The following is a 16,964-nucleotide window of genomic DNA, read 5'->3' as shown; positions in this document are numbered from 1 at the left end:
AGTTCCAGTCCAGCCTAATAAGTGAAGGGACTGCGTCCGCTCGAGGGGGCCCCCGCTGCAGCTAGTGGCCCACCTCCCCGCTTCTCGCCGGGTCCCCATTGGCTGGCGCGCTCCGCGGCTAGGATGGCAGTGGGAGGGGACCCTCTTTCCTAACCGGGTTATAAAAACAGCGCCCTTGGCGGGGTCTCGTCCTCTGCCACTCTTGCTCCGGGTCCCCGCGCCAGAGACACGGCAGCGCTTCCACCGCCGCACCCACCTCGCCCTCGCTCGCTCGCCTCTGCTCCCGGAGCCCGTCGCTCAGCCCACCGTTACCCTCCCTCCGCAGCTATGTCCACCAGGTCCGTGTCCTCGTCCTCCTACCGCAGGATGTTCGGCGGCCCGGGCACTGCCAGCCGGCCGAGCTCCAACCGGAGCTACGTGACCACCTCCACCCGCACCTACAGCCTGGGCAGCGCGCTGCGCCCCAGCACGAGCCGCAGCCTCTACTCCTCGTCCCCCGGCGGCGCTTATGTCACTCGCTCCTCGGCCGTGCGCCTGCGGAGCAGCGTGCCGGGGGTGCGGCTGCTGCAGGACTCGGTGGACTTCTCGCTGGCCGACGCCATCAACACCGAGTTCAAGAACACCCGCACCAACGAGAAGGTGGAGCTGCAGGAGCTGAACGACCGCTTCGCCAACTACATCGACAAGGTGCGCTTCCTGGAGCAGCAGAACAAGATCCTGCTGGCCGAGCTCGAGCAGCTCAAGGGCCAGGGCAAGTCGCGCCTGGGGGACCTCTACGAGGAGGAGATGCGAGAGCTGCGCAGGCAGGTGGACCAGCTCACCAACGACAAAGCGCGCGTGGAGGTGGAGCGCGACAACCTGACCGAGGACATCATGCGCCTCCGGGAGAAGTAAGGCGACGCCCCTGCAACTCGCGGGGCCCCAGAGGGAGCGAGCGAGGGAGATGGGAAGAGGCATCCCCCCGCCCCCGGGGCTGCCACGCCCTTGGGCAAGGGACTGGGCGGTGGCCGTCGGGGGCGGGGGGGGGGGAGCAGCGAGGAAGCTGGGCTGTGGCTCCGCCCTGAACCCAGACCTTGAGGCCCATTGCCCCAAAGTCCTCGTTTCGAAGTTACAGTTCTTTTAAAATTACTACATTAATTGTAGCTGAAAGCCCTCGGACACGCTAGATTCCCTTAAAGTTTTAGAAACTCTCCTGACCCCTGCGGGCGGGCTGCCAGGTACCCGGCGGAAGGAGAGAGCGGCGCTGGCTGTGAAGGACTCTAGACAAAGGGATGCCCGGGGCCTCGCGGGGCTTAGCGGGGCGGGGCGGGGCGGGGTTGGGTCTTGCAGGTCTGTCCCGCGACCGTGATCGCTTTTCTGCGCTATGCCCCAGTTTGCGCTAAAATCCAAGGGCAGCACTTCTAAAAGCCACAGTCGCGGGTGTTGGCGAAGGCGGGGCAGCAGCTCTGGTCTGGAGCAGCAGCGAAGACGTGGTGGTTGGGTGTGGCCGCCCCGCCCCTGGCGGTTTCCCTGTTCCGCTTTGGTTCATGTGCAACTGTTTCAGATTGCAGGAGGAGATGCTGCAGAGAGAGGAAGCCGAGGGCACCCTGCAGTCTTTCAGACAGGTTTGTAGGTTACGCTGTTTTCCCACTTGCAGCCAACAGACCCCATCAGACCCACCCAGCCACCCGCAATTTTAAGTTACTTCATCCCAGTGTAAAAAGTGCAAAACTTCACTTCCCTCTCTACAGCCCCCTAGTGGCAGGAAGAACGCAAATTGGAGCTTTAGGAATAAAAAAAAAAAAAAAAAAAGCCCTTGAATGATTTCAGCTGTTCTTTAGGGCATAGTGAAAGGCTTTTAACTTTTTACTTGTTTCAAGATTTTTACATCTCCTCCCGCCAAATCGTGGTTTTGCAACACAGTGACGTTCCGGTTTCGAATAGTTACAGCTTCAGCCACTTTGGCTAATTATCACACGTTGACGAAAAGCACAGTTGGGCCTCATCAATTAACTGTAAAATATACTGAAGGATAAGAAACTTAACTGGAATTAAGCCAGCAGGTTTCTTTCTTTTCTTTTCTTTTCTTTTTTTTCTTTTCTTTTCTTTCTTTTTCTTTCTTTCTTTCTTTCTCTTTCTTTTTCTTTCTTTTCTTTCTTTTGTCTTTTTCTTTCTTTCTTTCTCTCTTTCTTCCTTTCCGTTTTGCAAATTCCATTGTCGCATTAAATTTAGATGGAAGTATCACTATGCACAACTATTTTGTGATTTAATAAGGGTGAAAAGAAGCCATCTGTCCTTGCTGCCGGGTATTCATGGTTTCTATGGACTTCACTATGGAATGTAGATACAGACATTCTGGCAAGTGTGATGGCTCCAGACAGAAATAATAGCAAGCTTTGTGTTCTCAGAGCAGCCCTGCAACAGGCTGCATTCTTATTGAATATGTAATGATGTAAGCAGGGCTCTAATTGGACACAAGTATTTGCTAACATCCGTTGTCTAATATCTGGCCCAGACTTGGGAAGTATTGTGAGTGAAAAGTTCTTAAAGCTGTAGTTATCCCTCACATTTTGAAAAGCCTTTCTTCATCGGGTTCTTACATTCTTCAGCACTTTCTCCATCAATGAAAATCAGCCCAAGGCTGAAGAAAGCAATCTTATACACACACACACACACACACACACACACACACACACACACACCCTCCCGTACTGGGAATCAAACTCACGACCTCGTGCTTACCATGCAGGCGCTGTGCCACTGAGTTAAATCCTCAGCCCCAGCAATCTTATAAAAAGGTTTTGTTTTTGTTGTTGTTGCTGTTGCAAAGTGAGATGAACTTCAAGGATGGTTAATTCAAAACTGGAATCCAAAGGCAGGAAGATTCCCAACATAGTTTTATTCTCAGGAATGTCTGCTGAGATTAGCTGCAAATCACTGTCAGATAAATAGTCTAGGGTAACATGTGAAGTGGAAACACATTTGCCAGATTTACTGAAATGCAACAATAGGAGTTCATTTTAATCACTGAGCATTTATGATCATTTTTCCTGTAATTGTTTTGCAGAACAGTGAGTTAATAAAGCAAATGAATATAAAAAGATTCTCTGTTTACCAATTAAATTCTTCATGTTCTTAATTGAACTTTTAAAAAGTGGTTAGTAAAATATCTTTTATATATTTTTTAGGGCTTAACAAGAAGCAAAAGTTGTTTGCCATTCCATTTATTATTAGTAGTACCTTTTAATTAGTTATTATTTCTTTCACAAAGGTGAAGAAGTATATTTAAGGCTATAAAAGACACTTCAAATACAATTGCTTAAAAGATAAGGGTATAAATATCCTCATAACATTTCCTGGAGAAGAAAGAAAGTCTTAGTTGCAAGATTGCACCTTCTAGTTTGGAATGTAGCATTTTATAAATGATACAAACATAAGAGTGTAACACCAGCAAGAATTCTATATATGGTTTCATTCTCTTCTATGCAAGCATTTTGACCAGTCATTCCGAAACAAGCAAAGTAACTGAACTGACAGGTTGACGGGTGAATAACATTGACACACCCTTGTCAGATAAGTCAGGGGAGATTCAGGAGAACAAATTCACCAGAGAAGGCATACCAAATGTAGCTCAGAGTTAAATTATTTTTTCCCTTATTTGCCTGAATTGGGCCACTGATTTCCTACTTGCTATAAATCTTATAACCTGGATGCTGGATAACTAAACACGTGCTGTGGATCCCGAGGATGAGTATCAAAGTATTTGCACAAAGGAAAAGAAAAAAAGCTGAAGCTTTGGAAGCACAACATTTTCGTTCTACATGTACTCATGTATACATGAAGTGGTGCAACCTGGCCGGTCTCTAACATCCTCTTGTTACATGAAGTTACAGAAACAAATGCTTAAAATGCTGAGGCACTGATTTGATAGCTTTAAAAAATAATAAAACTTCACTGGTAAAAATGCTGATCTGAGAAGAAGTGACTTTAACTGTGTCGATGTACATTAATTATTTTAAGTTGTCTGTTAGCCACCTCCAGAATAGCATGATGGGTCCCGATTCAAATTTATAATTAAGGCATAGTAAAGTGTAGCACTAAGTGATTTATACACTTAGTCAAGAGTCACAGTGTTTGTCAACACCTTTGCTGTAGTGAAGAGACAGAGTTATTTGAAAATGGATAAAAGAGGTAAAACATAGACTTGAGCAGTCCCTATAGCCTACCTTTTCCCTTTTCAAAACAGGATGTGGACAACGCATGTCTGTCACGTCTTGACCTTGAACGTAAGGTGGAATCCTTGCAAGAAGAGATTGCCTTTTTGAAGAAACTACATGATGAGGTAAGGTGACAACTTTCCCCGAATGAATGAGGGAGAAGCTGCCCCTGTGCTCCACACAACTGACCTTCTCTCTGTCTGTTGTTTCTCAGGAGATCCAGGAGCTGCAAGCCCAGATTCAGGAACAGCATGTCCAGATTGACGTGGATGTTTCCAAGCCTGACCTCACGGCTGCCCTGCGTGACGTACGTCAGCAGTATGAAAGCGTGGCTGCCAAGAACCTTCAGGAGGCAGAAGAATGGTACAAGTCCAAGGTAGGAAGTGAGCCTGTGTGTCAGGAACAGAACAAAGGCACTGCGTTCTGAAAACACCACGCCTGCTGCCTGGGATTCCTGACCAGCCTCTGCTGCCACTCAGAAGCTGGCTTGGTTTTGTTCACATTTTGTTGTTACAGCCTCTACCACCACGCAGTGTCTCTTTTAAAATAACAGACTCACTTCCACTATCTTCTCCCTGCTTCAAAGAAATGCCCAGCACCACACCCTTAATTGCTACCATTTTATTTTATTTTATTACCTTTTTATTGAGACAGGGTCTCACTATGTAGTTCAGGCTGGCCTTGAATTCACTACATAGCCCAGGCTGGCCTCGAACACATGTGAGCCTCCTGCTTCATCCTCAAAAATGCTAGAATTATACGGGTGTGCACCACCATGCCTGGCTTTCTATCATTTTAAAATAAACAGAGAAGAATCAATTCTGTTTGAAAACATCAGTGGCAGCATTCAATGCTCTTTCGCTGGCTTTCAAAACAGAAATCTAGAGATTCCTGCCAACACGGAATCAGAATTATGATTTCTTTCCCTGAGTCTTTAATGTGGGCAATGTCTTTCCTGATTTCTCCCTGCCAGTTTGCTGACCTCTCCGAGGCTGCTAACCGGAACAATGATGCCCTGCGCCAGGCAAAGCAGGAGTCCAATGAGTACCGGAGACAGGTGCAGTCCCTCACCTGTGAAGTGGATGCACTTAAAGGAACCGTGAGTACCATGTCGCCAAAAAAGTAGGCAAACAATAGCTTGGACCCATTCCACTCAATATGTGAATATATAGTTATCGAGACTCTCCAAAAGCACTTGATGGAGTGCTTGGACCAGAAGGTTTCGGCTTACTGACACCATTGCTTCCGGAAAAGGGGCTTGTATCTTCCATGTGAAATTAGAGTGGGCACCATTTGCCACTAAGGGGAATCACTGCACAGTCTGCAGATGGTTCTGGTAATAGCTGGGTGTTTTCAGGAGATAACATCAGAAGCCCTTCTGTCCTTCTGCAGAACGAGTCCCTGGAACGCCAGATGCGTGAAATGGAGGAGAACTTTGCTGTTGAAGCTGCTAACTACCAAGACACTATTGGGCGTCTGCAGGATGAGATTCAGAACATGAAGGAAGAGATGGCGCGTCATCTTCGCGAATACCAAGACCTGCTCAATGTTAAGATGGCGCTCGACATTGAGATAGCCACCTACAGGAAGCTGCTGGAAGGCGAGGAGAGCAGGTGCGGAAGCAACACTTTCATCTGGGAATTAACATTTGCTAGCTACTCCGCTGCTCATTTTATGTACATTATCGCATTCAGCCTTTAAAACTGTTTCTTTAGGGTCATTCCCTTCCGCTTTTTCACAGGTGAGGAACTTTAGTTTCACGGAGAGCAGCTTGCCGTAGTCAGAGCTAATTAATAGCAGAGCTAGGATTTAAACCCACAGTTTTGTCAAAGCCAACAAAACTGCCTCTAGCATCCCTCTGAGTGCCTGTAGTTCACGCCTCTGTGAAGAAAATGCTCGAAGTAAAATATTTTCAATGCACTGAGACCAACACTGGCTGAATGCTTCTGACACAAATCCCTGACTTACGAATCACAAGAGTAGAATTTTATTTGATGGGCAAAGGAAGTGTGTGGATTTGTCCCTTGTTGAAGTTATTTCCTAATAATGTTACCATTTCTTTTTTTTTTTTTTACAGAATTTCTCTGCCTCTTCCGAACTTCTCTTCCTTGAACCTAAGGGGTAAGCATTTTATTACTTTTTATGAAAAATTGCCTTGATATTACCATTCTATTTATGGTAAAACACTCATTTTTATGATACCTAGAAAATTTGTATGATACCTACAAAAGTTTTAGGATGCATTTTCTCCGTGGAAGGGAAAATTCTATAAAATATCCCTTATTTTCAAATCCAAGTACTCTCTTGCAATCTATGCTGGAAGTTCAGGGTAAACTCCATTTTACTTAATAAAGCATACACCAAAGTACTATCCCATCCTGAGGCTAAGGTCACTGGTATTAGGTGCTGGGTTTTCAAACAGATATTACTTTGTAGACTTATTTGGGGGTAGCATTTTAAATAATTGCAAAAAAAAAAAACCAAAAAAAAAAAAACCCTGACAAGTAAATTTTTCTTTTTAATTTCATTTTTCCTCATTTTTGACATGTTTCTTTCTTCAGAAACCAATCTGGAATCACTCCCTCTGGTTGACACCCACTCAAAACGGACACTTCTGATTAAGACAGTTGAAACTAGAGATGGACAGGTTGGTATTTTTTAAAATAAAAACATTGGAAAAAATTTTAAGAAACAAATGAAAATGAAATATAAAAGCAGTAATTCATATAGGCACTGGTCCTCTTTTAAATCAATAAACCTGTGTACATCAGATACAGCTAGCTAATTTGAGAGGTTCCCATTTCTTTCATGACTACAAAAAAAAAAAAAGAAAAAGAAAAAGAAAAACACCTGAATAGGTCCTTATTCCAGCAATGCACACTGCCAACTAATTATTTGGGTCCTGGATATAAAGGTAAGATAGCAGTTCTTCCTGAGCTCCAACAGTAGCGGTTTGCTATGGTGCTTAATTTGAAATGGGAGTGAAACTTGCTTAACTTACTTCCTAGTCTAGTTTCATGAGATGACCTCACTAGGCTACCCCAGTATCCAGAATGTTTTGATCCTGGACACATGGCCCACTCTGACTATCACCTGCGTACACCTAATCCTGCTTATATAGTAAAAAGATGTGCCATAGGATCAATCAAGTCTTGCTAAGTCTGTGCCAGGAAAGAAATGTTTGCAATTTATTATAATTATGAAATCTTACCTTGCACATACATTTAAAATGTACTTCTCATATATTTTAATATGTCTCAATTGCTTTTAAACTTTATAGCATAGGATTGTCATGGCATCCTTCATAAATAAATTTTAAGAGTTTTCTTTTTATGCATCACAAAGTTTCATTGGCTACTTCTATGCCTGTAGGTGAAGGGTGTCTTGCAGATGCATCTGTCCCTCAGTCCTGTAATCCTTGCCAGCCAGAATCAGCATAACCTTTCAATTTGCACAATGAATTATATGTGTTTAGTAGGATTTCTCCCACCATAACTTATAGGATAATTGAAACTTCTACGTGGTGTAGCATATTTGATTTGAGTTTATTTATTTTTTAACAGGTTATCAATGAAACTTCTCAGCATCATGATGACCTTGAGTAAAAAGTGCACGTCCTTGGTGCAGCAGTATATTAACCAGCAAGAATAAAAAAGAAATCCATATCTTAAGGAAACAGCTTTCAAGTGCCTTTCTGCAGTTTTTCAAGAGCGCAAGATAGATTTGGAATAGAAATAAACTCTAGTTCTTAACAACCAACACTCCTAAAAGAGTTAGAAAAAAGTTTACAACATAATCTAGTTTACAAAGAAGTCTTGTGCTAGAATACTTTTTAAAAAGTATTTTTGAATACCATTAAAACTGCTTTTTTTCCAGCAAGTGTCTGACCAACTTGTTTCTGCTTCAATAAATCTTTGGAAAAACGCTTTTGCTGTGTTATTTATTTTGTAATACTCAAACAATTCTGTTTTTGGCCTCATTGCTTAATTTGCCTCTAAAATTGTGTTTAGGTTTTAAGTTAATAAATTCACCTCTTTTCTGCTTGAGGTACAGCGTTTAATTGGCTCATTTTAGACAGACTTGACTTCTTTCTAGTTGTTATGTATTTTTAAAAGAATTTACACTGAAAGTCTAGCTCAGTGGTACAGCACATGCTTAGTAGGCACAAGGTTCTGGGTTCAATCCCCACCACGCCCCAAAATTTACAAATAGATATTGTACAGGTGGTCCTCAACCTAGGAAGGCTCAGCAAGTCCATTCGCTTAGATGAAGGTCATCACAGGAATCCTTCAGCTCCATGTTGCTTTTCTTCACACATATGACTCATTAGTATTAAAAAAAAAATTAAAGTGAATCACAGTTTTATCTATTGGGAGTGAGGGGGTGGATACACCAAGACAATAAGGAATTCTGCTCATATACATTGAGACTAGTGTATTTCCCACCCTTCAAAGTCCTTTACAGCTCTTTTAAAAATTACATTGCAAAAGTGGAATAAAATAAGCTGGTCTCCCTTATCTGTGACTGTCAGAAATTAGCCCTTAATGAAAGGCCTCCCAGGAGCCCATCTCATAGGAATTCAAATCTCGTTAAATCTTCTTTTATTTTTATCTTTAATTATATTGTTAGCATTTTCCTTATCGTACTCTTTGAAAAACTCATAAAAAGAAACTGCGTTCTCACCACCTAGGGTGAAGCAGAGATTAATGCTTAGTTCTTTTATGTATAACATTAATCCAAGATTAAAGGAGATGAAAAAACACAAAGGGGTGGCGAGAAGGAAAAGATGACATAAAGCCTAAATCTGAAAAAAATTACCCAGAGGAATGAGAAACCCATGGACACAATGGGAATAAAAGTCCTGTTAAGTTTTCTCATAGTAGTGACAGACGGAAGAGACTGCTGATGAAAAAAGCAACCTTAACAAAGATACTAAGAAAACAAAATCCCTTTTGTATGGCTGTGAGATTAAGGGAGTAAAGGTGGGTACTGACAAGAGAGGAAGGAGGGAAGAAGAACATCAGTTTCCAGTTTAGCTATGATTTTGTGTTCCTCCAAATTCATGCAGGGAAATCTAATTCCTAAAACAATGGCATTCAGAAGTGGAGGGTGTTGGGTGGGTGATCAGATCAGGAGAACGGTGCTCTCATCAATGGATTAGATCCCTTAATCAAAGAGGCCTGAAGAAGTTTACTTCCCTCCTCTAGCAGCAGGACACGGCAAGAAGGCACTATCTATGAAGTAGGAATCAGGTTCTCACCACTCAGAGTATCTGCTGGTGTCACAGTCATGGGTCTCCCAGCCTCCAAAACTGTGAGAAATAGATTTCTGTTGTTCCTCAGTTGCTAGGGATAAACCCAGCCTATGACAATTCTGAATCTAAGAGATCCTCATTGTCTTCATGAAGGAAGCAAGGAAAGCACGTTCTCTATCCTTGAAAAGACTCTCTCTCCACCCAGCCAGACTTTAGCTAATAACAGGTCTGTATGCTTCTGATCATACTGTTATAACAAAATACCACAACGATCATGGTGGAAGCTACAGAAATATATTGTCTTACAGTTCTGGAAGGCAGGAAGTCCAAGATCAAGGTGGTGGCAGGATGATATAGACAACCTGAATACTCTTACTATTGTGTCGATGGTAATAAGTTAAGTCTTTCTTGGGAAAACAAAACAAAAGAAAATAAGAACAGATGGCCTCACAGTTGAGTTCCACCACACATGTAGTGTGTGAATTTCCAACCATCATAAACACTTCCAGATCATAAAATGAGGGAACATTTTCTAACTCACTATGTGAAAAAATCAGTCTTAGTCCATTTGTGCTGCTATAACAAAAGACTACTTGAAACTGAGTAATTTACAGAGAGTAGAAATGTATTTCTCACAGCTCTAGATGCTATGAGTCCAAAGTCAAAGCCAAGGGCTGGAGTATAGCTCAGCAGCTTAAGTGCTTGCCTGGCAAGCCTGAGCTCATGAGTTCGATTCCTGGTACTGGAAAAAAGGCCAAAGTCAAAACCACAGCAAGTTAGTGTTAATGAGAGCTTGGTCTCTGCCTCACACATGGCCGCCGGTCATGGCATCACCTGGAGAGGACACAGTGTCTCGGGTAATGGAAAGGATGGAAGAGGTGCAATGGGAATGAACGCCTGTGTCACAGCCTTTTAAAGGACACTTCATCCCTTTCACAAGAGGGGAGCTCTTGACTCAATCACTTCCTAAAGGCCACACCTCTCGCTAGTGTTGCATTAGGGATTCACATGGATTTTGGAAGGGACACAAACACTAGCATAACCTTAATTCCAGCACCGCACAAGAACACAATAGGAGATGACCAATTTAGGCCAACTTTATTCATGGCTGCAGAAGTAAATAGCAGAAGTCAACTTGTGTTGACGAAAGTTCTTTGAAAAGCAAAAGGTGAGACTGGTTGTTCTAGTGATGTACTGTGAAGAATACATGGGAAGAAGAAGGAGTAGACAGGTGAACCTTCAGTCCATCAGAAAAAGCAGGGGAAAAAGAGATGGAGGAGCAGGAGCAGCCTCACACTGAAGTGTGGAGGAAGTTTCAGCCAAGCAAATAAAAGATCCTAGAATCACTCACACATTAGCGTCATCTCCTGGCCCATGGCCACATCTCTAGCTTGCAGTTATCTCCTGGCCCGCCAAGTTCCCCATGTGCTATCACTGGCTAAGAGCAGCCCGGGGAAAGACGCTCTGACTGAAATGTGGTGGTGAATCCAGAGAGATGGCAGAAGGAAACGCCAGTTAATTTTACTTCCAGAAATAAGAGCTATTAGTGACATAGTTTAAGTCTGTATAGATTATAAATAGATTTAAATAATATGTAGGTAGGGTGTAGCTCTGAAATGCAAGATTATTTCAAAATCAACTAATAGAATTTAATACTTTAACAAATTAAAGGAGAAAACAATATGATCAGCTTTGACAGAGGAAAAAATATTCTATCAAATTCAGCAACTAATTGTTACAAGAGTCTTTAGAATATAGGAATATAAGATCTTCCTTACCTTGACAGGAAGTACCTATAAAAATCAATAGTAAATATTTACAGTTATAAAATAACTACTCCCTATATGATCAAAAGAAAAATATGGTGGGAATTCACCAATGGTTGTTATACTGCATATTGTTGTCTTGAAAGTAGTTGTTCATCTTTTCAGTAAATCTCTGTATCGTTTCCAATGTTTTTTAAATTATTTTTTTATTCTCTTTAATAGTTTGATCAATCTTCATTCCTACATCTGGTAGTCTGAGCAACTTCGTTGAAAATAATAATGTGTAATACAACAACCACTGTCAATTCCTATCATGTTGTTCTGAAACCCTGAATCATTCTTATTGTTTTTGCTTTGTTTTGTTTTTGCCTATGTTGTTATCTTGACATTGTTTTTTAAAATTCTCTTTAAAAGAATAAATAAGCAACAAATATGCCCACTGTTACAGTTTGGATCCAAAATGTCCTTATACTCCAAAAGCCTCATGTGATCCGAGGCAGGGCTCTGCTCTTAATGGCTTCATAGCTGAAGTGTAAGGAGGAGGTGGGTCCCAGCTGAGAGATGTAGGCATATCCTTGGAAGAGTGTATCCTGTTCCCAGCCCCTTCTCTTTCCTCAGGCTCTTTTCTTTTCTCTCTGCTTCCGAGCTGCCACAGGATGGGCTACTTTCTTCCCACACCCTTTTACCATGTTTCTGTCTTGGAACCAGCTGACCATGAACCTCTGAAACCCTTAGCCAAAAATACTTTTTTTTCTTTAAATTGTGTGTGTCAATATTTTGACCCAACAAAAAAAAACTAATAACGTCCACAATTCTTATCCTATCCGAAACTATAGTGTAGCTAAAAACAAATAAAAGGCAAAATAAAGAGGAACTATTAGAAGGTTATGACTGCGAATGACATATTGCTTATTTGGAAAATTCAAAGCTATCTACAGATAAACTACAGATAAGGAATGGCAAAGGGTCAACAGAACATAAAACATTCCCTGATGAGACAGGATAAGTAGAATATCTAGATAGCAAAGCTTGTCTTGTCATATGGCCCTGTATGTCATAAAATATAACAGTATGGATTAATACAGAAATCAATAATAAGGCAACATAGTATCCATTAAATAAACCCAGGTATATGACAATTTTATTTATGGGTCAAGGGGCATTGTTCTAAAAGGCATTAATTAAAAAGTAATTTTATGAAGAGCTCTTAAAGGACAAATACCACCATTGTGTACTCAAAAAATTTCCAGTGGCTTTCTGTAACACGAATCCAATGTTCTTTTTCTGGCAACTTTTGTTCTAAATTTAAAGAAAGGTGTGCTTTCTTGAGGATAAGAGATGATGACTGGATGCTTTTAATGTCCCTTTATGACTTTCCAAAATATTGACAATGCACAAATTTCATACATAATTTTCATTAAGAGCAAACTTGGTTTTATATAAATACCTAATCTTGTCTAAACTAACTCCAAGAAGCCAGCTTTATGTCTAACAATCTTAAAGGTCTCTTCCCATTCAGTGACCATTTTGCAGTCCATCTTTCAATTTCAATAAAATGTAGACTATGCAAACCACAGGTATGTAATTGACTCTACAGGATTACGAGTATAGTTAGATAACCAGCACTATCCTCAGCACCTGCAGATAAATTCTCTTCTCTCCTCTGTGATTCATCGATCATAAATTCGTTTACTGTGTGAAAAAAGAATGGATATGTTGAATATGTCCCCAGGTGGTAGATAGGATGAGCTGCCTATGAAACAATGCAATCTGCTCCAGGCAAATTTCATTTCAAAATGTTTCTCCCTATGGGGTTTGACAGAAACAGGCAATTTTTGTTCCAATTTCCATGAGCTTTAGCAAATCACTCTGCCTGTTCTGAGTTGTCACCTTTCAAACTCATGCGTTACCATTTGAGTTCTTTTGCTTCAAACTGACAGAGCAAAGTGGAGGTAGAATATCATGTGTGTGGCTTCAGTCTGTTCTATTCAAGAATTTAATAAACTCAGACCTAGGCCTGGTTTTCACGACCATCTAGTAATACTTCTTGGCATGACCACACATTTCTCTTGAAAACACCACATTGATGAGATTTTATTGTGTCTATTAAAGTCAACCACAAAAAGAGAGACTTCGTGATAGAAATATTGATTAGAAAAAGTATAAGGTAATCTATTCTAAACTAACTCTGCATCTGCCTAGTTTGTAGAATGGACTTTCTGTTTAATAGGCCTTTGCAAATAAACTTTGGGTTTATAAAATTTGAGCCTACCAGAATGCCATAAAGTTGAACTTCAAATATTGATTCTTTGGCTGTTTTTAAAAATATGTTGTAACTGCACCTTCCAAGGCTGGACTACTGTGGTTGGGCTGGATAAGATGGAGTAAAGCATCTAATTAACTTCTCAGAGGACATAAAGCATTTTGGGTCCCTGGTTACATATACTAAGTGCAGAGTGCCTCAAAGCTCTGACATAGCCTGGAGGTGGGCAGGCTTTCTTGAATGTACTACTTAGAGTGAGCTATAGCTAGATTTCCTTTGGAAAATGAATGTCTATGTTACTGGGCCCATGTTTACAGATTCTAGTCTGCCACCAGGGCCACTCCATAAAGAAGGCTTGCTAATGTCAAAGGGTTGAGTCATTCTGTCTATTTGGTTGTTCAGTGTCTCCTCTGTAGTGGATGCTTTCGGGTGGGCATTAACATGTGGTACATCTTCACCTTTTATGTGTCTCCTATATGTCCATGCACATGCCTCTAGCCCAGCCCTCTTTGTGACTTACAGTCCAGTCTTTTTCTTCCTAAACTCTTCACTAGCCAGTCATGCTATTGCTCTCAGCCTAGAAGTCTGTATAGTTGACCTTGGGCTACTACTTCTATACCAGGTGCGTCACATGCATCTTGTTCACTGAGATGCCTCCCTCCACACCTGTCTTTTCAGCAATGGAACTATGAGGTATTTTCAGCTGATACCCACAAACTAGCTATAGCACGTGTAATCCCAGTACAAGCTGTCCCTCTTTTGACTTGTAGTGGTATATCTCCCCTTCTGATCACAGGAGTGAGCTGGGAAAAGGGTACTAATGTAACCATAGGCAATAACATGGGGTCCAAGGCTGGCTATTCATACAGGCGTCCTGAACTTTAGTCCCAGTCAGGCTCAATTTTGTATGTACCAATCTTCACCTTTATGAGAGCCTTGGGATGGGAGTTGTTCTTCAATGGTATGATTCTCTACAGAGGACATAGAGTTCCTTCAGAACCCAGAAGTCTGTTATCTTTCCATAAATCACACACTGTCTCTTTTCTCACCACAGACCCTCTCCAACACAATAGAGTCAGTCAGATTTTATGGCCAGTGCATCCAGGGTGATTACTCCACAGCCTGGGTCTGCTGCAGAGGCAGCCTTCTGTGGTGTGAGCTGGTATATAGACCACAGCAGCACCCCTGTGTGGACTGCATTACTGCTATAACCCAAAGAGGTCTGATCAGCAATGTGCTGCTCTTTAGGTCAAGAGATGTAAACACAACCACTGGTTTGCACTTTAAAGGGACTATTCAGACATGCCCCAAGCACTGGGTCTCTGTCACTTTACTGAAGCTTCAGGTGCCCAGCTCTTCAAAGATCTGTCTCTGATCCCCTGGAGTACATGTTTCATACCAAGGCCACCGCCTGTATCTTGTCCTATCTATTCAGCATAATGACGTTAATGGAGCAGATCTGTGGTATGTACGGACTGTAGCATGTCTCAGTCTCTTTGGATTATACTCTTTCTGAAGGTGGGGGAGTTAAAAGAGACCGAAGCAGAACCATAAATGAATATCTCTGTCCATTCCATATGAATGCAAAGTGTTTCTTTTTTTTTAAATTTTTTAAAGTGTTTCTTATTATAAGGAAAAAACCACATGTTTGTCAAATCAACAGTCTCGCATCCTTTATCTGAGGCATGATTAATTTGTGCTAGCAATAGTGCATGTCCATCACAACAGCTGAAACTGGGGTTACTGCTTGGCTGGGTGTGCACAAGTCTGTACTCATTTTCCTGGATTTTCTGCAAGGCTCAGGTGAGTGAATTAAATCATGTGATAAAGCCTGCCAACCCTGAATTCTTTGGGTTTTAAATGGTGGGTAGCATATTGTTTGTGATTTGCTGTCTTGATGGAAGGATGAGGGACTTCCACTTGGTCTTACTACTATGATAGCTTCTACTCTCTAGGTCAAAGTTCCAACGTGGAGGTAGCGCAACCAACAAGAATGACAGCTTCAATAATACACTTAGGGATCTGGACAAGGACCAGTGAATTGCAAGGAAGCCCCTCTGTCTACAGTGTTTCTCCAACAAACACCTTGGCCAGGTCAATGGGGGAGGCCTAAGCAAGTGGACCACTCTTATCTCGTATCAGGCAAATGGCCCCATCCTCGTATACAACGTGATCAGTCAAGGTGGGAGCAGCCTAAGGGTAGCACTGGCTCTGAGTGACTGCAAAGGGGCATGCCGAGCCATGATGGCTGGACAGCCAATCAGCTTTGCTCTCTCAAAAGGAGTTCTGAACCTCCACTGTCACCTGTTTGGCTACCAGAACCAAACAATGATTCTTATTAAATTCTTCCTTAAGTGGAGTTTCAGCTACAAAGATTCCCTAATAAAGAAAAACTATGAGCTTATTGGACAGAGCCGTCTCTGCCCCATTTTCATTCTCTCAATTTTCAGACGATGCCCTGGCTCTGTATTTGAGAAACAATCTGTTATGTATCCACCCACCTTCTAACTACCTGAAGGCTGAAGGGATGTCATGTAAGCTTTTGAAATAATCATTTTCTTTCCATGTCACTTTCCTGAAGTAGCTTCTTTAGACTTTTTTATTCCCTGTTCTTTTATTTCACCTTCATTTTCTCCAAAAAGACTTATTTTTTCTCTAACACACTCACATTATCCGTTATTGCATATTTATGTGTGTGTTTACTTGACTTTCTGTGGTCCCCCATGAGACTGTAAACCACACACACTCACATGTTTCCTTGATCTGGGTCACTGTCATATCTTCTGTCCACAAATCACAATATGCACTTAATAGGTCATTATTAAGTAAGTAAATCAAATCTTAGGCAGATTAGCTTCCGTATACACATCTAAAACCAGTCCCTGGGTTTTGGTGGGAGTAAAAAAAATTGTTTTCTTAGTTACATTATAGACAACTCCTTTGAAGATTATAATCCCTATTTTACAGAAGAGAAAGCTGAGATTTACAGAAGTTAAGGAATGTTTACAAGGTCAGAAAGCCAATGAATTACGAAGCTGGGATTTAAATCCAGTTCCAGTGTGTGTGGGGTCAACCACTATCGCAAAAGAAAACAAGTGAACTCCACCAACAAACCATAAAACGGAGCTTCTCAGTAAGATTCTGAGAAACACTAAACGACTCAATTTCTAAACTTTTTGAACATAGTGACTCTTACCATGTGTCTTGGTCACTGTTTTTGTCGCTTCAGCAGAATACCTGACATCAGCAAATTGAAAGAAGAGAGGTTAATTTTGTCGTGTAGTTTGTAGAGGTTTCAATCCATGGTCAGCTGGTTCGGAGGACCAGAGAGGTAAGCAGAGCTGCTCAGGTCCTGGTACCCAGGAAGCAGAGCAGGTAGAGTGAGGAGCTGCGGAGGGAGGGAGGGAGGGAGAGGGAGAGAGAGGGAGACAGAGAGAGAGAGAGAGAGAGAGAGAGAGAGAGAGAGAGAGAGAGAGAGAGAGAGC

General features: G+C 41.9%; 1 protein-coding gene across 1 annotated transcript; it reads left to right on the top strand.

Moving 5' to 3' along the window:
* The first annotated feature begins 231 nt into the window (after nt 1–231).
* On the top strand, nt 232–8,123 carry Vim (vimentin). Its single transcript, XM_005386962.2, has 9 exons — nt 232–890; nt 1,544–1,604; nt 4,226–4,321; nt 4,411–4,572; nt 5,170–5,295; nt 5,589–5,809; nt 6,274–6,317; nt 6,758–6,843; nt 7,760–8,123. Exons 1-9 carry the CDS (start codon nt 328–330, stop codon nt 7,799–7,801), a joined length of 1,401 nt encoding a protein of 466 aa, XP_005387019.1. The 5' UTR covers nt 232–327; the 3' UTR covers nt 7,802–8,123.
* Nucleotides 8,124–16,964: the final 8,841 nt, after the last annotated feature.

Source organism: Chinchilla lanigera, unplaced genomic scaffold, assembly GCF_000276665.1.
Source record: "Chinchilla lanigera isolate Chin_1 unplaced genomic scaffold, ChiLan1.0 scaffold00028, whole genome shotgun sequence".
Classification (NCBI taxonomy): Eukaryota; Metazoa; Chordata; class Mammalia; order Rodentia; family Chinchillidae; genus Chinchilla; species Chinchilla lanigera.
Note: the sequence above shows the minus strand (reverse complement) of the source record. Positions and strands in the feature narration are given on the sequence as shown.